Source organism: Chelonia mydas, chromosome 25 (assembly GCF_015237465.2).
Source record: "Chelonia mydas isolate rCheMyd1 chromosome 25, rCheMyd1.pri.v2, whole genome shotgun sequence".
In the NCBI taxonomy this organism is placed as follows: domain Eukaryota; kingdom Metazoa; phylum Chordata; order Testudines; family Cheloniidae; genus Chelonia; species Chelonia mydas.
In genome coordinates this window covers 12,860,190-12,887,397 of record NC_057858.1, presented here as the reverse complement: position 1 = coordinate 12,887,397, position 27,208 = coordinate 12,860,190, and the positions used below count along the sequence as shown (strand labels likewise).

Sequence of the window (27,208 nt, the reverse complement as noted above, 5' to 3'; positions counted from 1 at the left end):
CTGCTATTAAACCGGGCTGAGCTTTGGCCTATTGGATGTTTTCCCAGAGAGGCAGAGCACAATGGGTGAGCCGGCCGGTTTATTTAATGGAATCATGCAGCATAAATGTTTAAAAAGCCGCTCGAGCGATCGGGGTGAAAGGGCCACTCGAGAACCCCAGCTGAGCTCTCTTTGAAGCGGGTGCCTGCACTGTGGCCAGAGGGTGCTTTGCAGTCACGGACCCCGTCTCTGGGCCACTGGTCAGGATCTCTGCGTGTCTGGGAGCGAAAGGAGCTTATAGCAGAGTCAGCAGCTCCTCCAGTTTCCTGCTTGCCGTTCGATGGTGGCTGTTTCTCATCAGCCCAGGTGCACCTAGGTGAAAGCATCACAAGCCCTTAGAGCTAGAGGCAGCCACAACAAACCAAAGGGGGACTAGCCACAGTCTGACTCCACAGGCTTTCCCCGCCACCTGCCATCTTCCCGGCCTACGTCACAATTCAGTAATAAGCACAAGTCTGCAGAAATCCCAGTTCATTCATCTGGGGCTGTTTTCTGGTGGCTGCTTTTTCTGCTTTCAGGATAAAAAAAATTTTTTTTAAATGCGTCTCTCTCCAGTTCTTCAGGATGCAAAAATACCATCTCTTCAGTGTGACCATATATAACCGATGCAGTGACATCTGCCTGAGTCTGTGGCCAGTTTAAAGCAGTATCTCTGAGAGGGATGTGGTGTCCCTTTCACGTCAATGGGGATGTTTACCCTGAAACCTAGTGATGACAAAGTAAATGCCAATGATTTCACCACTGATCAAAGAGTGCAAGGCTATGTCTACACTGCCAATTGAATGACAAAACTTTTGTTTTTCAGAGTGTTAAACTCCCCACCCCACCCCACCCCCGGCCGAAAGACAAAAGTTTTGCCGCGCCAAATGCCAGCGTGAGGAGCACCTTGTCAGCAGGAGCGCTCTCCTGCCGAGAACACAAACGCTGCTTGTTGGGGGTAGAAGTTTTCTGTCGGCAGGAGAGCTGACAAACAGTGGCTACGCTGCCCGACATGTAGCGGCCTGGCTGGGGCGACAGCGGCATGTCGCTAAACGCTGTGTAGTGTAGACGGAAAGGGACAGACATCAGGACAGGCTGCTGTTCCCAATCTCTCACTCTGAGGTCATGAGTGGGTGGGCTTGGTTTGTAGGTGGGGCTTTGAAAAGCAACACGCTTTGGATTTAATCTTACTTTGCTCGCTGCTGCCCCCTCGGGGTCCTACTCTGGAGTTGATTTTGCCTTTTAGGGGGCAGAGAATTGTCCAAAAAATATGCAAAACGAATTCATTCCTTTAAAAAAGACAAACAGAAACATTAAATCAATAAAGTTTGTTTAAATTTAAAAAGAGAAGTCAATTGATGTCAAACACGGGGACACAAACCAGCTTTGACATTTTTTTTTTAAAGGGAGTTTATTGTTCCCCAGACCGTCCTAGTATTGACCTCCCTGTCCTTGGAGCAGCCTCTGCTTGGGGTCATCCCGTCCTGCAACTGACTGCCCAGTGGCCTGGCATACCCCACGGCCTCCAGAGCTTTTCTCTGGTAGCAAAACCCAGTCAGAGATTACGCAATCCCCTGGCACATGCTCCCTGATACTCTGTTTCCCTAACGCCATGCCAGCTGCGGCACCCATCCTCCATGGCCCGTTTCACTTCCCAGCCAGTGCTTAACATGGGGCGGGGGACTCGCAAGGGGTCCCAGATCCAGCAACTAACCCCACATTGAAATTGAGCTGCTTTGCTGAGGAGTACACTTTAAGCATGTAACACCAAAGGCTTGACAGACCGCCCCCCACACCTCACACCCCTTTTTCAGCTCACTTTAAGCACGCAGCGCCCAGCAGCGCTAGGCAATGCACATGTCCCGATTAGCCCTCTGAATGTCAGATTATCAAGCAGGTGGAATAAAATCGCAGATCAGAGCTCCCCATAGATTGAATTCAAATCTTTTAGTTACTTAGCAGGGCTGGACTCCCAGCAGCTGATATTCCCACACTTGCATCACTTCTCCTTTCACCTGCTGTGATAAGGGCAAATCAAGGAGTTGCCACGGGGTGGATTTTCCCATCTTCAGAAACACAGGAGCATCTGCAGCAGAGATACAAGCGAGGGGGCGTGGAGAATCAGGAAACTGCCGTGCTAACATTATGCAATGATGGAGCTGGCAGATTACTCAGATCCAGCAGTAACTCACCGGAGGCAGGCAGCTGACACTTTACGGCAGTGATAGGTCACTGGGCACTTTTAGTGGATTCCCATGCTTGAGGCACACCTGGAGCAAAGGGTAGAGAAGGGCTGTTTGCAGCAAGTCTGCCTTGGGCCCACTCGGCCTCCCAACGGCCAGCTCTGAGCCAGCACGGCAGCCGTGTCTGCGGCGTGGATAGAGGGCCCTAGAGCTGCTGGAAAGCTGCAAAGGATCTTGGCCAACGTGCTCCTGCTGCACTTGTGAACATCGGCACGGTTGGGTTTTCCTTTGCACAAGGGGTCAGGGAAACATCCAACCAAGCAGCCGTCACCAACCAGCTCATCAGCTGCGCTGCGTGGCAGCCTCCCAGCTGCACCCGGCTCCCTGACTAGACACCACCTGGCTTCAGTGACCAGTCACCCACCACAGCCAGGCAAGGGGGCTCAGCAGGAATCGACAGGCCAAAATGCGTTTCTCCCAGCGACCTGACGGCTGTTGACGAAGGGATAAGCAGGATCGGCTGGAAAGGGCCAAACGAGCGGGATCCTTTAGTCCCAGCTCAGAACCCAGCTGGCTCCAATTGGTATTTAACCAAATGCAATAAACAGCCAGGGGTGGGGGACCTGTGCACAAGGGTGAATTTCCCCCTCTGGGTAGTCTGCTGAGGCCACATCAAAGGCTACGCCTGACCCATGGGTGGGTGCACGAGGAATATGGACAAGGCTAGAGGGGCGAAGGGCCTTCTGCCAAACCACAGCTAGTGCTGGATGTCACTGGATCCCGTCTGGCGCCCACCACTGAGGGGTCTCCCGTGGGTCTCCCGTGAGCCCAGAACTGCATTCCTCCAAGGAAGCGAGCAGCCAGGGCTTTGCTGGCTGATCCTGCTCCCCGCAGCTGTTTTTCAGTTCTCTGGATTTTAAGCTGGGTTTGATTCCCCTGGTGCCAGGGCCAGACACCACTCCCACCAGCTCTCCTGGGCCAGATTTATCCCAGTGTAACTCACCCTCATTACACCACCAGTGAGCACTGCACCAGAAAGCAAACGCCCCAGACGTGCCCCACCACAGCTCAGCCCAGCTCTGCTGCCTGGGGGGAAATGAATTATGAGCTTTTCCAGTAAACCCTGGGATAAGGGGTGGGGCCTGTCAGGTCAGTACTTACTGGGGGGTGGAGCCATAGGGTGTGGCACTATGGCCCTTCAATTTCTGAGCCATTCTAGGAAGCAGAAGAGAGTGCAGTGGAGTTACAGCCTGTTTCTCTGACCTGGGGGACCTGGGTTCAACTCCTTGCTGTGCAAGAGTCTGTGGATAACTTGCTTCATCTTTGAGCCTCAGTTTCCCCATCTGAGCGCTGCCTGCCTCCCAGGGGCACTGCAAGGACAAACACCCTGAGGATGCGTTTCAGAGTAGCAGCCGTGTTAGTCTGTGTTCGCAAAAAGAACAGGAGGACTTGTGGCACCTTAGAGACTAACCAATTTATTTGAGCATGAGCTTTCGTGAGCTACAGCTCACTTCATCGGATGCGTACTGTGGAAACTGCAGAAGACATTATATACACAGAGACCATGAAGCAATACCTCCTCCCACCCCACTCTCCTGCTGGTAATAGCTTATCTAAAGTGACCACTCTCAGCTAGATGGGCACCCCAGGTGCATGACTGTAACTGAGATCAGCCAGCCACCTGTATTATGCCACGGCCCCCAGTCAGCCCAGAACTGGGACCTTGCCAAGGGGCCTTAATGTGATGTCTCCCTCTGCTGGAGCCGCACCACCCAGGAGGCACTCTGCCCTCAGCCCTGGCTGGGAAACACCAGGAGTCGGGGTGCAGGGGACCGGGTGCTAGCTAAAAGCCAGGGCTCCTCATGATGGAACCACAGCAGAGGGGACACAGAACCAGCAGGGAGGGGATTGGGGCCAGCTGCTGGCTGTTTGAACCTTTTATTGAGCTTTAGCCTCTAGGCATCAGTACAGCCCAGGACAAGCCCAGAGGGGGACCAAAAACTGCCAGCTGGATCCAGGTTTTGTCTCTAAAGGGGTTCAGGAAAATCCCATCTGCACACAGCAGGGGCTAGAGCAGGCGAGGCCTCAGCGTAGACAACAGACTCGGCAGCTGGTAGCTATGGCCCTGAGCCGGGACTCTGGAGATCTAGGTTCACTTCCTTGCTCTGGTGGGTGACCTTGGGCGAGTCCCTGCATCTGCCTCAGTTTCCCTAGCTGTAAATTGGGGATAACGATGCTTCCTTCCTCTTGCTTGTAAGTGCCTTGTGGCAGTGGCTCTCTCTCCCCCTGTGTCTGGGCCTGGTGCAAAGGGACCCTGCTGGCTATTGGGCCTGACCCATGAGATCTCCTAGCACTTAGGAGCAGCCCTCAGGATCAGCCATAAGCCCTTCCCCATAAGGATTCCCTTGGCCCCACTCTGGCGAGAATCAGCATTCCCCCCCCAACCCCACCCCCGTTCACACACACACACACTAACTATTTCCTTCTCAATCTTTATTAGAGCAAGGTGTTTACAGTCAACAGGCGCTGTGTGCCCCCGATAAGATAGACGGGGGCAGATAAGCTGTTTCATGAGCAGGTACGGTCTGTGGTGGGTTGATAAAGTACTTCGGGCACAGAGAAGTTATGCAAGAAGCAGGAGTCTCGAAGCCACGCCGATATGCTGCCAGAGGGTGCCTGGAGCGAGACACTATTAACTCCAAACACTCCCTACAAACCCCAAGTCGGGCCTGAGCCTGCCCAAGGAGAGAGCTCGGCCCGCAGCCCCACCTGGAAATCGGGACATCAGCGGGGCTAGGGCCTGTTTACCGCAGCTGGGGATGCGGCCTAATTGCTGGCCTGAAAGGCCAGGGCAGAGCTGACCTGACCCCATCTGTCCCCCAGAGCTCAGCCTAACCCTGCCCCACACCATTCCCCACGCCGGTTAAAATGAGCTGATGTGGTACTTAGTGCCGGGTGGCTTCAGCTGCCGGTTGCTTCCGCAGTGGGGCCGGGGGGCAGAGAAGCTGGTCCTGGCTCAGGGGGCCAGAGGCAGAATTTGGATGGGGGCTGGCCTAGCTGGGGTTTATTGGATCCACAGCGCAGACGATCCCCTGCCAGGTGCAGAGGTGAGGGCGCGGGCAGCCTGGGAGGAGGATTCAGAACAGAGGGGCAGGTGGCGTGGGGCTCTCCCCCCGGTGCCCTTTACATAGCAGATGTGGTGAGTGCTGCTCTGGTGCTCAGCACAGGACTCCAGGGTTCTTTCCACGGCCCATTCTCCAACTTGCCAAGCCCCTTGCTTGCTCCCTGCCTCAGTTTCCCCATAAATCACCAGCCTAAATCCCAGGGCTCCATCTGTCGCTATGTTAGCAGCCAGGAGGGGCTGGGCAGCTCTAGACAAGGCCCTGCTCTGTCACAGGCACAGGGCTCAGTACCGTGTGGCTACTGCCTTCCCAAACCCACTTGGGCTTTGCCTGCAGCATCCAGGTAACTTAGTGCAGCCGCTTTGCCGTGTCAGCCTCTGCCCGGCCAGCCAGAGCCACAGGCACCCCCTGGAGGGGGAGGGTGCAGGGTGGGGGGTGCTATAATACTCCCCCCAGAATGTCCTTGCTGGGGGAATGTGAAGGGGGTGGGCCAGCCCAGGGCTGCTCTGTCCATTGCTCCCTCACTGGGGTGGGGGCTGGATTCGTTCCCCTCCCCGCATGCCGGCTCTGGGGCGATGGGGGCTGGCTGAACCCAGCGCAGCCTCCCCTTTGGGCCGCAGCTCAGCGGCGCTGCCCAGCCCTAGACGCTGGTCTCTCGCAGCAGGTGGCAGCAGCCGGCGTCGACAGAGTGGCCGAGCCAGAGGAACTCCTCGGAGTCGCACTGCAAGGGGGGGCCCGTCTCCAGCTGCTTCGCCAGCAGCGCCCGGTCGGCCTCCTCGCTGCCCGTGAGCCCTGCCAGCAGGAACGTGGAGGAGCTGAAGGGTTTCTTCTGCAGAGTGGGGGAGACGCCCGAGTCCTGCGGGGGGAGAGCGGAGATGGGGCTGACGTGGGGGCGGACACTGGAAAATGCCCCCCCCCCCCCCACTATGTGTCCAGCGCGAGCCTCCTGCCCAGCACGGGCTGCCCGGCCAGCGAGCCGGCCATGCCGTATGCCACGAGTGACACACTCAGCCCAGCTCCTGGGGGGGAGGCGACCCCGCTCTCAGCCCCCCAAGCCAGGCAGACCATGCGAAAGCTGCCTCCCCTGAAGTGAGCCCTGGGGACACCCGGGGCAGACACCCTGCGGGACAGGCCGAGGGTCCCTGCTGGAAACGCCTGGCTCTGGTGCCTGGCCAAGGCCGCGCTGGTTCCCTGCTTTGCACTGAAGTGCGGTTTTGCCCAGAGATGCCCAGGCAGCCACCGGGCTGCAAACTGGGCTGGCGGAAACTTGGCAGGGAACAGGGAGAGAGAACCTTCCTGCCCTCCCCCGAGCACCAAGCCCCACCCTGACTCTGTTACCTTGGTCAGACTGTCCTCAAAGGGGTTTTTCCCGCCCTCTGGGGAGAGCGAAGAGGTCTTCTTGATAATGTCCCACCAGAGCACCCCCCGGGGCATCTGGCTCCTCTTGGTAGGACCTACCAAAAAACAATGAAAAACAGATGGGCAAAGTCCCTGTCTAATGACAACTCTGGCTAAACAAGACCCCATGGAACAGGGCAGAGCAGTGCCTGTGCCGGTCTTCGCCCACCTCCGACGCCCTCCAGCCCTGGCAGACGCTGAATCGCCTGCCGATGAGGCCAGGGAGCATTCTCCCCATGTCACTGATGGGGAAACTGAGGCACAGAGACCCCAGACTTGCCCAAGGTCACATGCCGGGTCCATGACAGAACTGGGAATGGAACCCAGGAGTCCTGACTCCCCCTCCCAAAGTTTAATCTCAAGAATATCCTCCCTCCCCCGGTGGGGGCCTGAGGTCAGGTCGCTGTCCCAGGGCTTCCACACTCTGCTAGTCTCCAGGAGAAGCTCGTTTGACCCTCTCCGTGCGTGGGGGCTCGGTCCAGTCGTGGGGGTGATGGGACAGAAATCCTATCCTTCGTAGGCTGCCGGTGGTGACAGCTGCTGCTGTCCAAATGCTGGCTGGGCTATGGGACACGAACTGGGGGGGGAGGGGGGAGGGTATCAGCCCAGCTCCCCGTGGACATGTGTCTGTGGTATTGTCACTTGTTGGCAGGCTCCGCAGAGAGGCCAAGGACTGAACTGGCCGCAAACACTGAACTATCCGGTTACCACAAGAGGTCACGGCTGGGACAGCCCATGGGGGAAGCCTGCTCCTTCACCGCCCCTGAGCTGTGGGCGCCCCACGCGTCCTGGAGGCTTGTCTGGCCCTTTGCACCAGTGCCACATTCTCACTAGATCATCCAAATCTGCCCCCTTCGCTCCTGCCCTCCACCCAGTCCCAAGCTCCATGGGATGCCAGGGACCAGCCCAACATATGGCACCCCTCCCTGTTGGATGGGCTGGCACCTCGCAGCTGGCATTACCTGTCAGGTAACTTATCAGCACCCCCACCACCACAGTGGACAGCGTCCCCAAAGCCCCATAGTAGAGGTAGGACATGGCGTAGAAGTCATCGGCAATGGCCGGCCTGCGAAGGAAGTGACATCGTAGTAAAGCGGAGGGAATGATATCGTGATTGGCTAAAGAAAACCACGACCAGGTACATCTAGGCTGGTCAAGGAAGGTTCTATTCCTGGGGGTCACCAAGGCTGAGACTTGCTCACCCCCTATTATATTGGTTGCCCTACCTTCCCCCCAGCCCACCGGCCTGGCTCAGCCCCCTGTGACCTCTGGGCTCGTAGAAGGGAACGTCCTCGGGACAGGGCTGAGCCTCGCACTGTGAACCCAACAAACCGGAGGTCTGTAGGTCCTACCACACTATCAGTGCGAAATACAAATACTGCCAATCACAGAGCTGCCCATCTGATGAGGTCGGGGCTTTGCAGGAGGAGAAATCAGTGTCCCGTAGTTTGTTGGTTTATTTACCCGATCTACCCCAGTCCTGGACCAGAGCCATCACAGACGGCATGCAGCCAAACCCCTCTGTCAGAGCTCTCCACCCATGCACCACGGCCCAGGGTCAGGGAGCAACTCTGTCCCCAAACCGGACTCCCGTCGGAGAGATTCAGGCAGGGAGCGAGTTCCCCTGCTGTTTGCAACAGCTCCCCTCAAAGAGGCTCCGTTGCGAAACTAACAGCCACCCAGGAGGTCTTCAGAACACGGCTGCTGTCGGCTCCCAAGCTCAGGAACAGACCTTGGGAGACGAGCAGCGCCACCCAGTAACCACCCACCACCACCTCAGCTCAAACCCTAGAGGACAATGGGTCTGAACCGAACCCTCAGCTCAGCGCACCTCCAGGCGCTGGGAGAGTTCAGACCCACAGGTACGCTTGCCCTCATCTCTTTCCTGGGACAGCCTCCGATCCAGGCAATTCCCAGCCCTGGGAATATTCAGCCCCTGCTGGACTGGTTCCCTCATTCCCGGCCTCACCTTTCCAAGGGTGCAGAGACGTTCCGCGGAGGCAGGGGTCCCAGGACGATGGTGCTGTTGATCCCCTCGGTAGCATTGTAGAGCGGGCACAGGTCTCCGTAGTAAGGCAGCACTCCCATGGTGTCCTCACTGGGTGGGTAGATGGTGCCCCCCACCGCCACCCAGAAGGAGAGGACAAAACCAGACCCCAAGCCTGCAAAAACCCCCTAGAAGCAGAAAAGAAACAAGGATTCAGCCAGAGCCTGGGCAATAGACATTCCCCCACGGCTCTCGGGCATCTCCGCGCACACAGCTGGGTACCTGCTTCTAGGGCCAGCATCTTCCGGGTCTCTCGGGAGCAACTGGAGACAGGCACCGGCAGCTGGAGTCGAACAAGGCAGCTGGCAGCCCACACCCACCTACAGCCCACAGATGCCCCTGATCTCCCACTCCCTTTGCTCCAGAGCCAAGCCGAGCACCAGCTCCCCAATTCCGATGCACTGAAGCAGCCTCCTTCCCCCCACCGTGGCAGGGACTTACGACTGTGTTGCAAACGGGTATGAACATCCCAAGGATGAAGGCTCCAAGCAAAGGGCCGCTTATCACTCCCATGACGGTGAAGGAACCCTGGAGAGATGGAGATGGGGTGGAGGTCAGCCAGGATCTGGATGGGGTTTGGCACTCAGGGGCCCGGGAGGAGAGCAAGGCAAGACTTTCCCATCTCAACTTTTTTTTTTTTAAATGAAAAATCGATTTTTCAACAAAGGGGAGTTTTCAGGAGAGAATTTCCATTTTCATGGACAACCAAAAGTGGTCCCCCCCCCGCCCCCAACATCACAAAATAAAAATTGGGTTTTGTGGACATTTCTGTTTTCTGTTAAGAAAAGTGGGACAGGACGGGTGGGTTTTGACCAGCTCCTGTCAGGAAGGTCTGGCCAGGAGTCACGGGTCTGTCCTGCCTTAAAAACCTCATGCACTTGAATGGGGGGACTTGAGTTTCAACTTGATCCATCCCCAGGCTACGTAGCTGCAGCCCAATAGCTGCTGTGGGATCCTGCCGCTGAGGGGCACCTGAGAGCCATGATCCCAAACTCCAGAGTGTTGGCACCAATATATTCATCACCGGTGCAGACACAGCCCCAAAGTTTTCCCAAACTTTGGGAAGCTTCTAGTCTTGGAATCCCAATGGGAGATGCCTGGAACTTGATTTTCAGAGGCTCCGTTGACTTCAGATGGAGCAGTTGATGCTCTGCAGGAGATGGGGTGGAGGAGCATAGGGCCAGGGGGTGGGCGACAGGGTACAGAGCCCTTGGCTGGCAGAACCCTACGTCATTGCCACCTCGACAGCTCTTCCATGACTCACGTGAAATGAGCCGGAGCAATGGGGACCCAGTGCAGTGGATGTTGGACGGGGCCCAGGGACAAAGCCTGCGGATATCGAACCAGCACCCTGGGGCATGGCACCATCTGGGGGGGCAGGAGGAAGCTTACCTGCAGCACACCGCCTCCCAGCAGGGAAGACAAGGCAGCCACCGTGATGCAGGAGATGCCATAGATCAACGCTGCGGGATGGAGAAAAAACAGCCTCAGGCCAGGGAAGCAGCCGCACCAGACCCACCCCCTGCAGGGGGCTGAGGCATGGTGGGGGTGCGGGGAGCAGCTTGGGGCTGGGGAGCGGGTCACTTTGATGTGTCTCCCCTTTAGCCATGGAGCCCTAAGCAGCCAGGGTGAAATGCATCCCCAGGCGGAGGGCCCAGGCAGCCGAATGCCGAACTTTGCCGCTGCCCCATCGCCATGCAGCCAAATGCAAGGATCCTCTCCCCTTCCCCCCCAGCCCCACACTTACAGAGTCCCTTAGAGAGGAGGGTGAGTTTCTGCGGCGACAGGGAGGGCATGTTGGGCTTGACCAGGTCTTCAACGGTGACGGCTGCCATGGCGTTGATGCTGGTGGACGCCGTGCTGGGGAGAGACGGGGCAGGAGCAGAGGAGAGTCATGCATGCCAGACCGACGGGATTGTCATCCTCCGGTCTCCCAGACTAGGTGGGGTTGGGCCCGGGGGAGTTTTGGATGGGAGACCAACAGGGACGTGATGTGGAGGGAGGAGTGGAGGGTGCCCTCCCCTCTGGGTCAGTGCTCATGCCTCAGCACATGGCTAGGGGGCGCTGTGCCACAGGATTAGGGGCACTTGCCCCACAGTCCTATCCATCCCCAGTGCCGGCAACCCCAGTCTGTGCCCAGAACTGCCCCTTTAGCTGCAGCTGGGCACAGCTACTTTCCTCCTCGCTTCCTGTCCCAAATGGCTGTGGGGGGTTTAAAGAGCTGACGAGCTCCACCCCAGAGCCAGCTCCGAGCCGTGGAATAACAGAGGGGAGCGGGGTGGGGGTGGGATAGCTGGGCCCCCAACGGAGCCCAGGGCTACAGTCACTATTGCGATGAGTTGCTGGGCTCTGCCCCTCACCTGAGGGTCCCACTGTACGCGCAGGCCAGGAAGAGACCGGGCACGCCCGGGTACTTCTCAAAGATATCCAGGACCAGGTAGGGCATGTACTGCAGGGAGGAGACGGCCATGTTACAGAGGAGCCAGAAGCAGGGAAGAGGGGTTATTCCAGAGTGAGACTAAACCCCCTCTTCAAAGGAGAACTGGTAGGGGGTGGGGGAAAGGACCCCCTCGGAGAACAGCTTAAACCCGTCGACCAGGACGCAGAGAAGGGGATGCCCCAGAGACGTGGGTTAACAGCAGAATATCGAGCACCGGGCCTGGCACCTCCTATCCCAGGAGCACTTTGCAAAGCATCAGCCCTCCTTTATAGATAGGAAAACTGAGGCACAGAAAGGCGAAGGGACCCACCGCGGATCAAGCCAGGACTAGAACCCAGGTGTCCTGATTCCTAGTCCTATGCACCAACCACTAAGGAAAGAACGCAGGTGTCCTGCTTGCCAGGCCTGTGCTCTGCCCACAGCCTCTAAAGAATTAATGATCCATACAGGGGCTTCACCAGACGACCTGTCAAGCTCCCTCAGTTTGGCCTCTTGTCTCGGTCTCTTCCACCCGGTCATTAACAGGGCAGTTCCCCCTGGCTGCTCAAATAGCCCTCAGTTCACTAGAGCAGGGCTCCCCTGCAGCAGGGACAGAGGCCAGCCAGGCCGTGGGTACCTGGTCGGGGGCAGAGATGTATCCAGCCAGGAGGGGATCGCAGTCCTTGTAGAGCGCAAACATCACAATGCCACAGCCCACCGCGCTGGAGACGATGAAGAAGAGGCCCACTTGATTGACCAGCAGAGCACTGCGAACACATGGACGGCAGAGATCACAACCGGGACAGAGCCAACACCACACAGTGACGTCCGGCCAGGAGCCGGCTTTCCCCTCCGCCAGGCTTGGGCAGATCCACTGTTCGTGCTGGCTCAGCAGCCCCAGTGGTCTGTGTTCATCCCCCACCCCCACAGCAGAGGCAGGGCAAGCTTCCCACGCCCTCAGGCTGGGATGGAGGTGCCCCATTTCAATGGGACGTGGGTGCCTAATTCCCAGAGGTTCCACTGTAGGGCCCCCCAGCAAGGTGCCCTCCTCACCCTGACCCAGAAGTTGCACTAGAGCCAGACAGAGCCTGTTGCTTTGGGGCATTAGCCTGGTTTGAGACGCCCCAGGCCTGACCTGCAGAGGGGCAGAGCACCCCCAGGCCAGCCAAAGCCAGTGGGCACCCCAGGGGCTCAGCACCTCTGGAGGTCAGGCCCTGGGCACAGCAGGTCAGGCCTGTATCCAGCCTCGCCCTTCTCAGCGCAGGGCTCCGCTTGAGCTCCCCAAAACGTGCCCCAGCTCGAGGGCGGGATCCCGACCTCCAAGGAGAGCCCTCCCCTCTCCACACCGGGCAGAGCCCCTCGGCTGCCCCCACGCTGCGCAGAGCTCAAAGTAATCCCAGAGGGCTTGGCCCACAGCCCGGGGGGCTCACAGCGAGATCCCCTCTAACACAGAGCCCAGCTGCAGGGACCATGAGAAATCCAGGGGCTGGGGCTGGCTTTGCAAAGAACAACGGTCTCCTGTCACTGGTGCCTGCTTCCCCCAGAGATCGGTGATAACTACTTGTAGCCTTCCAGGCTCTGGCTTCATCGATGGCTTCCTGCCACTGCCCGGGTCCCTGGGAGACCCCGGGATGGGACAAAGCTACCTGAGGAATGAACATCCTACCTGTTTATGGAACAAACCAGAGCTGCAGGTCACAATTACTCAGCAAAAGCCACCTCCACTTCCTGGCAGAGCTACACCCTAGCCTGGCTCCCTGGCAGCATCTGTCTGTTGTGCTGACCTACTTAACTCTGTGACCACTGCCTTGATCCAGGAAGGATCCTTCCCCTGACTCTCCGGCTGGGAAATCCCCTCTTGGCTTCCACACGAGTGCTGGTTAGCTGGGACACTTTCCTCTCCGCAATCCCCCACCACTCCCCACTCAGAGCCTGACAAAACTCCAGGGAAGGTTTCCTCTCCCCCAACCCCCACCATGCAAACCTCAGCCCTGGCTGAGGCCTCTCCCCCGCCTCCTTTCCCCATCACTCAAGTGGCTCCTCACTAAGCTCCACCCCAAGCCAGCTAGTCCCCATGGTCACATTTCATCCTTTACTGCAATGGGCTGGGGAACTCACTGCCACAAGATATCACTGCAGCCAAGAGCTTTAATCTCTGCTGGTTTTCTGCCCCTGCACGAAACGAGGTTCTTGGAACAGGCACAATCTCAGCCACCGATAAGTACGGGCGGGCTGGTCCCAGCGCTGGCACAGCCAGCCGGGTGGGGCAGCTAGTCTCCCCCGGCCATTATCAGAGCACTGGAGGAGGCCAGGGTGGGTTATCGGTGCCTGACGGATCATGGCTTGTGTCTATTGACTCACACAGGAGGAGGGGCATAAGGCTCCGTGGCAGCGGCCACGTTGATATTAGAGATACCGGTATCGGAGCAGATAGTAGCATGTACGAGCCAATAAACCCCAGACAGATCGTCCCCCCGCACAGTGGTGGATCAGGAGGGACGAGGGCACCTGTGTCCCACCTGCACCCTGGGCTTTCCCATGCCAGCCAGGAGACAGGTCAGGGGATAGAGGCGTGTGCAGTTAGACCAGACGATCCAAGGTTCTAATCCTGCCTGCTCCATATGTGCAGTTTTACATGGCAACACTGGATCATAACCCTTCAGCCTCCAGCACTGGCCGCAGCCACCGTGAGGTGACTCAGCCAGGGTCCCGCTTCCTGCATCCCTCTGTGCTGAGTTCCCCAGCAGCCTGGCTCTCACTTCCCTAGGAAGTTAAACCCTGCCTCAGTTTCCCTTTCCGAAGCAGTGGGGACTCACAGTTTTGCCTCATTCTCCGTCTTGCAGGCCACGTAGCGCTGGACCTGGGCCTGGTTCACGCCGTACATGGAGAGCCACACCATGGTGCCCCCAAAGGTGAAGGTCCAGAAGGTGTAGCGGCTCCTGGGGTCTGGGTCGAAGCTGCAGACAGAAGGGGAGGGCGAGACACAGACTAAGCTAGTCATGCAGGGGGAGAGTCTCCCAACACAGACTATTTTCCCAGCCCCATAAGTGAGTGTGTGGGGTTGGGGGGAGGGGCCCCAAGCATCTTGGCAGTTCCACCTCCCACCCCAGTCATGCTGGGACATCCCAGTGTAACGGGCTGGCATTTTGGTGCTGTCATGGTACAATGAACAGCCGGGAAGGGTCACACTGCATTGCTGTGGGAATATCCCACAGGGCCCCAGTGTGGGACACAGACTGCCAGCCCGGAGAATCGCCCCACTAAAAATGGAAACTGGCAGGGAAAAACCCTGGGGCAGACAGCAGCCCTGCTCAGCAAGGATGCCTCTGTAGCCAGCATGGGGCTGGTCCCAGGTCTGGGAGGGGAGTGCGGTCTAGTGGTTAGAGCAGGGAGATGGGAAACAGGACTCTTGGGTTCTCATCCGAGCCCTGGGAGGGGAGTGGGACCTGGAGGTAGGAGTCCTGTGGCTCAGAGTTAGTGGGTTTCTGGTGGGAAAGGTCCATGCTGGGAAAGGCACCTACTCGAGCAGGTTAGCCCTGGAGTGGTTGGATGCGATCTCCAGGACTGCTCCAGGGCTGTCCACAAGCAGCGTCCCCTGGATCAGGATGGCAATGAACCCAGACAGCATCACGAACACCTGGAACACATCTGTCCAGATGACAGCCTTCATCCCACCCTGCAGAGGGAGAAGAGGAGGGTCAGTGCCCTGGGCGGCCAGCACCAAAGTGACATCACAGAGCCCCCAGGGGCCAGAGCCTGGGCTGGAGCAAATCAGCACCGATCCGTGGACGTCAATGCAGGGACACTGATTTACACGGGGTGGGGCCCTGGCCCCAAGGGTTAGCTCATCCCAAGCCGGGTAGGGACATGGCCCAGTGAGCTAATATTCCCCCTCGTGTCATCTCTGGTTTGACCTGCCAGCGGATTGTGGAAGGGCCCCGCAGGCCACAGGATGGAAGCCCCTTTGCATTGGGCACAGCACCAGGATATCCCAGGCAAGCCCCATCCCACCCGCCTGCTCGTCTCTCTGATTTCTGGGATCTCTAGTGGAACCAGTCGAAAGCTGGAGGACACGTGCCAGCAGAGAGGGAGGGGGCTGGTACTCACTATGGTGGTGTAGAAGGTGCAGATGGCTCCAGTGGAGAGAAGAGACGCCCAGATATCCAGCCCTGTCACTAAACCAAAGAAGAAGCCAGTCAGCTAAGGGGAGACATTCCCTGACCCAGCCGTGCGATCCGCAGGGAACCGGGCCCGGCACAGAACTCCCGATTCCCCCCCGCCCTGAACGGCGGGGCCCGGGTCGGCTCTAGGGCCAAAGTTTGCAGCCCGTCAGACAGCGGTGGCGCTCACAAGAGCTAGAGGGACGGATCCCCCGCTGGCATAAATCAGCATCGCCCCACTGAGCCAATGGGGCCAGAGCCCCAGCTGGTGTACAGCGGCCATAGCTCGACGGGAGTCAGTGGGGCCAGCGGGAGTCGTGGGCTGGCAGGACAAAGACTCTGTAGCCACAGCAAAGGGAACAGAGGAAGGGCTTCGATTGTAAGCTGCTTGGGGCAGGACCCAGAGGGCAGCACCTGGCGCGATGGGGGGCTGGGCTGCGCCTTGGCACCATGGGAAGAGAAATACTAAAGAACACCAGCCAGGCCCCTTTATTTGCACGTTCCCCTTTCCAGGCGTCGCTCCAGGACGAAAGGCACCGGCCCGAGGACCCTGAGACCAGGAATCACGTGGGGGGCCTGGGGTGTACCTTGGTTGAGGATCAGCGCAGGGGCATAGATGACTATCCCTGTGTACAGCATCTGCAGGTGGAACAAACAGTGTCCCAACCCATCGTCAGCACAGAGCACTCCGAGCCCGTCAGCAAGAGCTCAGCCCCCAGCGGGATGGCGGGGGGGTGGGGGGGATCAGACAACGGGGACCGGGTCTGGAGTAGGCCCAGCTGTTGCCCAGCCCTTGACCCTCATGCTGTTCACGTGGGCACCCCCCAGACAGAGGTACCCAGTGGGACACGACCTGCCCCATGGCGTTAGAGTGAGGCTAGACCCCCCCATGCTCTGGCTCCCAGTTCTGTGCCCTACCCACTAGGCTGCACTGCGGAGCGGATCCTTTAGCTGAGGCCAGGAGAGGCGTCTGCTCAGACCCCACTATGTCATTGTACTTAGACCGCTCTGCCTGAGCGGCCCCCATCCCCAGACTTGCCACTCCACCCCAGCCGGACCCCGGGACCACGCACCGTGGCAATGATGTACTGGATGGTCCCACACAGACGAACCTTCCTGCTGAATCTCATCTCCAGGTACTGCAAGAGAGAATGGGGAGCAGGGGGTGAAATTCAGTGTGTGTGTGTGTGGGGGGGGGGCTGCTGACCTCTTTGCTCATCTCCTCCACGGGAGGGGGCTCAACAAGCCAACCCATCTCAGAGCAGCTCCCCAGCCTCTCGCCCGGCTACCCCCAGCACAAGCCTGCTGGGACAGGTGCCCCCAGCCGCTGCTGAGGGTCTTGGAGGAGTCTGGTTCTTCAGGGGACTCAATCTAACCCATTTCCTTCCTTTGTGATGGTTTGTCTCAGCCTGTCAGTGCAGCCCCCTGCCCCCCACAACACCTTGCACAGGTGCAGAATTGCAAACCCCTTTGCTCCTCGCAGAGCAGGCTCCCCACACCCCCCCCTCGGATTTACAGCAGTGCTGGGTTTGGAGGGTAACAAAGTCGGAGGGAGCAGAGTTCAAACCACGGCTCTGACCCCTCCGATGAGATTAGCACTGGCCTCTTAGGGGCTCCAGTACACAGACCCAGCGCCCCTGGGACTTAGCAGCCCAAGGGTGCTGTGGGTTCACCAGCCAGACAGTGTGTGTGTGGGACAGAGAGGGGGACCCTTGGAGAGCAGCCGCCTTTCCACCACCACACAGTGAACGGGCCTCGGAGCATAAATGTGCTTAAGTAGGGAGAGAACGTCCCGGAGCTGAGCCGGTCCCGGGCACTTGGCTCAAGGCAAAGAGTGGGATTCAGGCTCCCAGATCCCAGTCCTTTTCATGGTAATTGGGCACCCAAACTCCTCCTTAGCTGTTCCGTGGAAGCAGCAATCCAGTCCCAGGACTAGAACTAGGGGCCCATCTGCTCCCCCCACCCCACCCTTAATGCATTTGTCCTCACAACTCCCCAGCAGGGCAGGGACGGGACATCAGCCTCATTGGACAGAGGGGAAACTGAGGCACCAGGAGAGGAAGGAGGTTGGGGGCAGAGCCAGGAACTCCCAGATCTCCCGAGTCCCCAGCCAGCGTGGGAACTGGCAGAGCTCAGGTTCCACAGAGACCGCTGACCCTCGTAGGTGGCTCCAGCTCTCCACCTTGCGCGTCATTGCATGGCTCGCTAATGCTTCCCCTCCAGGGACACGCTGTTTACACCACTCAGAGATGCAGCTAACACAGGTCCCAGCACATCATGCTCCAGCAAGCCAAGAGCAGGAATCCAAGCCAGGGCGTCGGGTGAGGCACTTGTGATACTGGGCACTCGGTCTTTAAGGGCCGAGCTTCCCAGACAGAATCTGAGCAGAGCGTGGGAAAGCTTTGGTTGTTATGCTCAGCCAGTGGGAACCAGACACAGAATAAAGCACCCAGAGCACTGAGCAACCTCACATAGCTAGAGACAGGCAGCCAGAGACCTCCAGGCTCTGGGGAAGCTGCGATTTGCCCCCACCCAGCTCTGGAAGGCGATCACTGCCCCCGCGTCCTTCCCCAGCCCTTTGGGGGAGCATGCACCGCCTGACCTCAGCCCTCTCCCCACCAAGGCCCTGGCAGCGAGGCTCCTTTGTGGGACCCAGCAGCTGCACTGCCTGGAAGCCCAGTGAGGAGCCCTGGAGTTTGTCAGGGATAATAGCAGGGCCAGGAATCCAGGCAGCTGCTCTCCTGGGCCAGGCATTTGGCGCTTACAGACGCCAGACTCCTAGTCCCCTGTTCTAACCATATCCGTTCCCGAGCAGGGAATAGAACCCAGGCGTCCTGAGTCTTACCATGAGACAAGCCTGCCTCTCAGGCTGAAGGAGGAGAGGGGAAATACTGTGATCCCAGGGGGCACCGTCTGACCCCCACCCCGGTGTCCTGAGATCTGGGGACAGTGGATTTATCAGCTCCTGTTATCCATGGTGTTTATTAATGATAAGACTCTGGATGGCCAGCAGAGAGCAGGATTCCTGACCTTTCCCACTCAGCAACTAGGAGAATGTGCTTAGCAGAGCCACAGGGCTGGGCTAGCAGGGGAAGGTTGCCCAGCTCCTGCTGCCCCGTAAATGCCCTTCGCCAATCCTAGCAGCCCCTCAAATTGACAAGCACTGAGCAAACCCTGAACAAACCCACCCGCAGGGAAGCCACCTGGGAAGCCAGACACGTGTCTGCCCAGGCCTCTCTCCTGTGTCCCGCCAGGCTCCCTTACCTCGTAGGTGCTGGTCAGCCCCAGGCGGTAGAAGACGGGCAGGAAGAGGTAGGTGGTCAGCAGGGTGTTGAGCATCTGCCCCAGGCACATCCACAAGAACTTCATGCCGTAGCGGTAGGCCTCTGCCGGCACACCCAGCACCTGGATGGCCGACATGAAGCTGGCAGAGAGCGAGAGCCCCACAGGCACGGCCGACATCTGGCGCCCCCCGGTGAAGAAGTCGTCGCTGGTCTTCTGCCCGCCTTTGGAGAGGGCGTAGAAAAGCCCAATCCCCGTGGAGATCAGGAGCATCAGACCAAACACTCCGTAGTCCCAGAGGCTGAATGTTAGCATCTCCGGCATAAAAACCTCCATGCTGCCCACCTGGGACATTGAGCTAGCTGCTATCCGAGCAGCGCCCCCGCCTCAGACACGGACAGACCCAGCCCCACAAGATCCCCCCCCGCCAGCAAATCAACAGCTAGGCCTGCAACGGGACCCTGTGCCGTAACTTGCTGGCCCAACGCAGCCACCCGAGAGTTTTGCTAGCAAAGCAGGGGCAGTTTGGAAAGTGCCTAGATAGGGCCACAGACAGACAGAAATAGACACACAGATAGGCAGCAAAGGGCTGTAAACAAAAAAACCACTACAATTAACCAAGTGAAGGTTCACTGTGGGAGAAGGGAACAAATAATAATTATTTAAACCAACAAAAACAGCAAATTGTGTATGAAAATCAAAGTGTTTCAGAAACTGAAATTCACAGTTTGGATCCAGGACCCAGAGAGACCCACACTGCAGAAAAGTCTCTATGTTCACGGTGTCAGTATCAGCCGGGGGGGAGGGGGGGGGGGAAGAGAAATATTTTTTAAACAAACAAAACCATCTGGCCTGGATCCTTTCTGAAAAATCAAAATATTTTACAAACTGAAACTGACCAGAATGTCAATATTTTAAAACACATGGTTAGAAATTAAAGCAAGTGCAGTTGAGGCTGATCAAAAAACGAAACCAAACCTGTTTTGTCTATTCAGAACAACACCAACACTCAGCACTTCCCCCCCGAGTGCCTGGAAAGCCAAAAGGTGATGGCACGAGAAAGAAAATACCCAGCTTAAAAAATTTAAAAAAGGAGCGATCAGTGAAATTGATACAGGTGAGAAGATCAAAAGGCAACAGGTTCCAAACCTGTGTTGTGCTCAGCAAAATGTTCCCCTGTGTTTAAAAAAGATATAAGATTCCTAAAAGCCTTGTTTCACAGTAAATTTCATAAGCAGATAAATAAATAACTAAATCAAACCCCACTAAACTGCTAGGAAAACAAGAGCAGGACAGGAGAAAATAGTTTGCTGCCAGCAGGAGCTGGGATGTCCTGGGAGACTCCTTGGCAATCCAGGTCCCCTTTAGGATGAAGCAGCTTCTCAGTCTACCTGGGCAGCTCTGGGCTGTGAGCGTTTTTCTAAAGTCACTTAGCCAGCAGGTCTGCGATAAGGGAGGCGACTGCTTAGAGTTTCTCAGAGGGGTGTTGATTTATTTGATGGGAAACCAAGGTCATCCAGGCTTGGCCAAAGGAGTATGTGTCCAACGCCAGGCACCCTTTCAGCACTGGGGCTAGGAGAGCAGGTGGAAGTTGTCAGGAGGAAGTTTTTAAAGGCACTTTCACGCCCAGGGCCCAGGGCGTGGTGGCAGGTTATGAGCAATGACTGGCAGTCACAGCTTTCTCACCAATGGTGGAGAGCGTGTAATTAGCGAAGGGACCTGCCAGGGGAATTGGGGCTGGTTCTGAGAGGCAAGTGTCAGGTGCTTCCTGGTAAGGGATCGCAGGATGGGGGAGAGGAGAGAAGAGCCGAATAACTGGGTGGAAAAAAGAATCCAGTAACTCCCGCCTTGCACTGGTGCAGTGATTTACAGCTCTTCTGAGCAGGGCTGCAAAACGCTGCCAGTGGAGAAGGGAGCAGAGAGCTCCCCACTCCCTCCACACAGCTGTACGACTCCGTCGGGCTCTGCCGGGACGCACGCACACAGCCTCAGCAGGCCGCGAGCAGCGATGGATGATGCCCCAAAGGCCCATTGGCTGCCTGCCTCCCCAGGGGAGCTCCTGCACCGCCAATCCTGCAGGGCCAGGGCCCGGGGCCCAAAGCTCTGCTTGCAATGCCTTAGCGCAGGCAGAGAGGCGCTGAGTGACCGTGGGTGCTCCCTGTCCGATCATGGATATCAGGGGCGTGCTGCGCAACTGCACCCCAAGGGAGCAGGAGTCAAAATGTCCCCCCTCCCCCCACCCCACAGTAAATCCCAGTCAGATGTGTGGGGGGGGGGCGTGTGGAAAGAGACAGGCACGCTCATCGGGGAGGGAGCAGAGAGGAAACCCAGCAACCTGGTGCAGCTCCATGCAAAGCCAGAGCGTGAAACTGATCAGCCCTTGAATCCAAAGATCTTCCTCACAGCGAGCGTCCATCCAAGGAGCAACTCCAGCCCCGGCCAGGGCAGTTTCTCCAGGGGGATGCCCTGCACTTTGCCTGTGCGTTTTCACGGGCAGCGCCTTGGTGGATTATGTCAGGGCAGGGCAGTGGCTCAAGCACTTCCGCAGTGCCGGTGGTGCAACTCGCACAAGACCGCGGGCTCCCTGGCTGGCCCCTCCGCAGCCACCACTGTGCAGGCAGAAGAAGCAGGACTGGGCGAAAATTTCCCGTCCTAATTTATACCGAGAACTGGAGGGTTTTGACGAGATGAAAGTTCTCTGGGGAAGCAGCTGCTCTCCTTGGAACTTTTCAGGTTTTGTCACAAATTTGATGTTTATACTTTTTTTTTTCTCTTCAGTTTTTTTGGCCTTTTTTAAAAAAAAATTCCATAAAAAGCCAAACATTCCTGTGACAAATACCCATTTCCCAATCAGCTCTCATTATAAGCCTTCCAGGCCCTCCCCTGTGACAGTCCATCTACCCCTCCACCCCCCGTCCCATCACTGCCTCTGTCGGGCCCTTCGCTTTGAGACACCAGGCGTCTGTTCCTTTTTAGAGGTGTTTTCACTGGCGGGGGGTGGGGGGTGGGGGAGGGAGGTTCCTGATCAAATCCAGGTCTGGCCTCACGGCAGCCACAGCAAAACTGGGTGAAAAGGGAGAGAGAGATTTTAAAAGTCACTGGAGAGCTGTTATCTGTGTTTGGACTCTGAGGAGGTCACGAAGTCTGGGTTAACCTTGCAGCAAGGAGCAACCCAAAGGCCTTGTCTGTGCAAAGACACCAGCCCAGCTTTCGGATAAGCAAGTGTAAGCAGCTCAGTGATTAACCCTTTCCGCTCCTGCCTGGCCCCTTTGATTTCAGTAAATGCCAGTGCTGAGGCAGTGTGCTAGGTACCTAGTTACTTAGCTCCTCTGCTGGGGACAGAGGTGGAGTGGGTGGTTTAAGGTGGCTTTCAGCCACTTTGCATTCCAGGGCTGTGCAGGGCCCTCCCCAGCCTGCAGTGTAACTTAGAGCAGCCCCCGGGCTGCTCTAACTTACACTCTGCATCCCATGGCCCCTACGGAGTGGAGCACTCCCGACATGTTGGATCATATTAAAGAAGTTCTGTATTAAAATCACAAATGAGTTTGATTCCCCATAGTTTAAATTCCAGGGTATTACTAATTAAGAGGTCTCTTGGTTCTTGGTACTGTTTCTCTCCCTCTCTGTGTGAAACTTGCAAGATGCTAATTGTGTTAGTACATTCTAAGACAGAGTCTGTTCTCAATGCAATTCCTTGTAACAACAACTATTCACCCAGAGACAGACTCAAAGCAGTACTCTGTAACAACAGAAACAGCACCCAGAGACTCCCCGCCCTTTTGTCGTATTCATCTCGCTTTGTTAACAATTGTGATTAAAATAGACATAGAGGATGTATGTGGATAGATGCTTGGTGTGGATAATAACTGAATGTTCAGGGAGGTGCCAGCCTAAGAATCCAGTGTCCATCGGCTGAAGAAGGCGTCAAGTGGAAATAAACAGAGGACCCCCGGAGGGCAGACTGGAATCCACCCAACAGCATCAAGGATGGGAGAACCAAAGAACAAGATAACATCTGGCAGCACGGAGCCGTCAGGAATGTGCCATCTGCTGATTTATTCAGCAACAGCATGATGAAGCAATTCCCATAGACTGGCATAGGAATAAATTCCTATAAAAATGGACTCTAGAAACTGAGAACTTTAGGGTCTGATTCTGCAAACCAACCTCCAGGAGCATCAGATGAGCATCTGACAAGGCCATGCTCCCTTCTCATGTCCAGGCCACCTGGCCAGTCACTTGGCATGAGCAACTCGAAGGCTGGTAACTATGATAACAACCTTGTAGAACGTGTGTGTGTGTATAAATATGAGATTGAATGGAATGGTATAGCTATAACTAACTGCTTACTATGATTCTTTCTGTATTCACAATAAATGTGGCATTTTGCCTTTTCCCCTTTAATAAGATCCTGCTGGTTTTTATTTTATTGGTATAACATTTTGGTGGAGAATACTGGAAAAAAGCCTCAGTTATCGTAAATATTGGTGTGCACACTGCCAGCTCTGTTGAGCCTGGCATTTCTATTAGGTTAACCAGACTTGCTGGCCTCCGGGAAGGTAGCAGGGAAAAGCGTATAATTTAAACTAAGGTTACTAAAAATGACCAGGTTTAACCAGACCTGCTGGCCTCCGGGAAGGTAGCAGGGAAAAGTGTATAATTTAAACTAAGGTTACTAAAAATGATCAGGTTTAACCCGACCTGCTGGCCTCCGAGAGGGTAGCAGGGAAAAACAGATTAACCAGACCTGCTGGCCTCCGGGAAGGTAGCAGGGAAAAACAGGTTAACCAGACCTGCTGGCCTCCGGGAAGGTAGCAGGGAAAAGTGTATAAATTAAGCTAAGGTTACTAAAAATGATCAGGTTTAACCAGACCTGCTGGCCTCCGAGAAGGTAGCAGGGAAGAACAGGTTAGCCAGACCTGCTACCCTCCGAGAAGGTAGCAGGGGACCTGCTGGCCTCCGAGAAGGTAGCAGGGGAAAAACGCATAGATTAAGCTAGGATTACTAAACTTAAGTCCTATTGTTCACTGAGGTATTGGGGCAGCAAGAAGGCCTAAGGGCCAGGCTAAGCTACTCGCTGGAATAAGGAGTAGCAGGTTGAGAGAATCTAGGCTGTGTCATACCTGGCACAGGTCAGCGAGTGACAAGGAAATTTGATAAGCTCTGATTTCAAAATCTAGTCTGTGTCACTTGCTAAGGAATACCAGGAGTGACAAAGAGATTGAAATATCCGTGTTAAGATGTTTAAAAGAAGACTGGGTAAGCCAGTGCCAGAGGGAAGAATGGAGTCAGAAGGAACTCCAACCTCACCTTTTGTTAAAGAAATCACCCCTTTTAAACAAATCCTTCAAAAATGTGGGCACAGTCCTTGGACTAAACAAGCCCTAGCTGATGTCTGCACTATTTTGGAGCTAGAGGATAGATTGGCTCCATATATCCTCATATACAAACCTCCTAGTGCTGCCAGAAGAGAGTGGGAGGCATGTAAGGATTCTTCCCTCCGCTTGTCTTCATGTAAAGAGGAAAAGGCACAAACGGAAAAGGGAGCAGACAATTGGAAGGTGCTGGGTACAAATACCCAAAGTCAGCTGGAAAGAGTGAAAGAGGCACTCCAGGAATGTGAAAAGAGAGAAAGGTTGCTGGCAGACCAAGCTAAAGCCTCTGAGAAAATTGAAAGAGAGAATCATGTGCTCCAAGGTATGGTAAAGAAATGAACCTTGAAGCAGGGCCGAGGACCTGCAAATCACAGTCGTTGTGAATCACGAATTAAGAGTCTGAAACAAAAATTGGGCTTTGCCTCTAAACAGGTAGCAGCCATTATGCAGGTGAAGGGGGAGAAGGTCCTATGTACGGCACCCCCAGCCATAATGACAAAGAGAAAAGAGAGTGAAAAAGTTAACTCTGCAGAGGCTGGAGGGAATTAAGCAGCTAAACTTTGTGAAAATGTTAAAAAGGAAAAGTGTTAGAGAAAGAGCATCCTTGGTTTCTTTGCAGCCATTCTGAAGGAAAAATGGGCCCTTTTCCAAAGGAATGTCTGTAAATTAGCCAGGCAAAAATAAACTGTCTGATTAAAATCATTTGACTGGACAATTTAGTCAAATTTGCTAAAAGAACATAAGAGGGTTCTATTGGAACTTAGCTGCCTCAAATGTATAAAGGGAATGTAAGATGTAAAAAACAGAGCAGTGTGGAAGGGATGTTAAGGAAAGGAAAATGTGTATGTATCTATCTCTGTGTGTGTAAATATGTAAAGTGCTAAGGACCAATTGGTTTTGGTTTTGTTTTAAATATTGCCACTAAAAATCCATTTGACTCTTTAATTCAAAGTTGCAAAACTGACAGACCTTTTTGCTAGACACAGGTAATTAGTGTTGTTTGGCTTTGGGATTTGGCATTTAACCCTTAAAAGGTAACTCAATGCTTTACAAAATTTAAAATGTTTTTAAGTTATGGCTGCAGCAGGGCAGTCAAAATCAGGAGAATAGAAAAAAAAATTCTGGATTCTTTTTGTTTGGTTGGTTTTTGTTTGTTTGTTTTTGTAACAAAATAGCAGATGAGAGCTGTAGTAAATAAATAAGAAATTAAAAAAGACAGTGCCCCTCTGAAGCAACAGCAGGGGTGAGGTGCACAAAACAAAAAGAAGCAATGTTAGAAACACTGAGCCTTAAAATGGCTCTGAGTAATCAGACTGTCACTTTGATAAAGGTACAGGAAAACTCTGTAAGCAAAAAAAGAAATAGTGACACCTTATGTAAAAACGGATCTGGATCATGTTCTAGAAGTTAAACGATGGAAGGAATGTGCATTTGCCCCAGAACATGTGCAGGGTATATTGTAGAAGGGGCAAAAGAAATGCAAACATACCATGCTACTTAATTAAAATGCTATTCGGGCTCCAAAGGGAGCCACTATAGGTTGGGTTTTCTTTTTCAGATTGCTGTGTGTCTTGGAAGCAGAAGTAAAAAGTGATCAAAACTCTGGTGAAAGTTGATTGTGTCCTTTTAAGATCGAGTCTCTGAGCTGCTGAGGGCTTTAAATCCAAAAGCAGGAAGCGTCTGTGAAAATGCAAATGACCTAAATGATAAAGGAAGGAAAGAACTAGCAGCAAAAAGGAGCTGCAGATAAAGGACACACCTGGTCAGCAAACAAATTGTCCACATAAAAGGCATGGGATCACAAGAGAATTTTAAGAAATGTAATGATAATAAGGACCCCTGTAGCAATGTATAGTGTGTATGATTTTTGGAAAAATCCTTTAAGGTCATATGGTAATGATGCTTCTCAGTTATTACCTGTAAATAAACTTAAAGCTTAACACAGCAGGAAAAACATTATAAACTTGGTCTGCTGTATAAGAAGGGAAACTGAGGTACCCCACCTCAGGGATTTAATGACTAACCAGTGGGATAATTTCCCCATAACCCTTAAAAGATAGAAGCCATTGAAACCTGGCCTGCCTATAGAACAAAAAACAGGAAAATGTGGGGGTAATTCCTCTGTTTTGCCTGCAATCAGCAAGGGTATTTGTAAAAGAAATATTGTAAGCAATAATCTGCCACCCCAAAAAGGGGTAGAAACATGTTCTTTTGTCTTTCAGAAAATCAGGAAAAGCTGATGCCAGCTGAAGAGCAACCCACTACCAGGAATCTACTGTCACAACAGAAATTGTGTGTTGTGTGCTATGTGTTGTCTTGTCCTGTTGCTAGCACTGTTGTGTTTTTAAAAAACAAAACAAAACTGCAGACCTGCAGGTAATTAAAAATAAATTAAGCTCTCTGTGCTAGCCACAGGACAGCCTGAAACAAAAACAAGTACATGCCAATGTAGACTTGGTCCAAATTGGCCTGGGTAACCTAAAAGGCCGATGGAATCTTTGGCAATGGCTTAATACTACCACATGGCTTATGCATAAGGAAAAACAATTTAGAAATAGGAAACTACACAGCCACGGCTATGGGATGCACTGAAATGCAGATACTTGCCCTAGCTACTTTGGAACACAAAATGTTCTGGGTCATATTGGGAAATATTAAGGGTTTGATGCATTTGTTAAAACAAAGAAAGAGATCATTGCTTGACACTTATCAATATGAATGGATGCAATACGTTTCCAGTATTGTAAACCAGCCTTGTTAATGGGAGAAATTGTTGTCAAAATTGCACACCAACAGTCCCTGGAGGCAAAGGTATTGAGGGTTAGCCCACTCCACATATTACACATGGGATCCTTCTGGCTACCTGGACCTCAAGCCAGTGGGCTGGGGAGGAAGGGAAGCTATTGGACACTAGACGTTGTACCGAATGGACTCCTCAAAAGTGGGTGTGCCTCACCTTGCCTGTTGCCCCAGAACCTTGTAGTAAAGATACATCACTAGGATCATGTATGTGGCATGAATTGGAATCACAAACTCAAATTGCCTCACAGTACCTTCTCTTGAATAGGCTACATAGAAAGTGACACTGACGATTATAAAACTTTGTGTCAAAAGGGGGATTATGTTGGATCATATTAAAGAAGTTCTGTATTAAAATCACAAATGAGTTTGATTCCCCATAGTTTAAATTCCAGGGTATTACTA

The 27,208-nt window shown here is 54.5% G+C and overlaps 1 protein-coding gene and 1 long non-coding RNA gene across 2 annotated transcripts; both read right to left on the bottom strand.

The window, feature by feature from the left end:
• Positions 1–1,157: 1,157 nt before the first annotated feature.
• LOC122463828 lies at positions 1,158–2,276 on the bottom strand. Its single transcript, XR_006287458.1, has 3 exons — positions 2,211–2,276; positions 1,974–2,104; positions 1,158–1,307 (listed from the first exon to the last, which is right to left on the bottom strand). It is a non-coding gene; the product is annotated as an uncharacterized LOC122463828 (long non-coding RNA).
• Positions 2,277–4,628: 2,352 nt separating this feature from the next.
• Positions 4,629–22,496, bottom strand: SLC5A5 (solute carrier family 5 member 5). The gene is made up of 15 exons (XM_037885703.2): positions 18,612–22,496; positions 16,421–16,486; positions 15,935–15,986; positions 15,295–15,362; positions 14,709–14,863; positions 14,004–14,144; positions 11,825–11,954; positions 11,129–11,217; positions 10,516–10,628; positions 10,161–10,231; positions 9,210–9,296; positions 8,691–8,896; positions 7,684–7,787; positions 6,662–6,777; positions 4,629–6,179 (listed from the first exon to the last, which is right to left on the bottom strand). The coding sequence occupies exons 1-15, from the start codon at positions 18,981–18,983 to the stop codon at positions 5,964–5,966; spliced, it is 1,986 nt and encodes a 661-aa protein (XP_037741631.1). The 5' UTR covers positions 18,984–22,496; the 3' UTR covers positions 4,629–5,963.
• Positions 22,497–27,208: the final 4,712 nt, after the last annotated feature.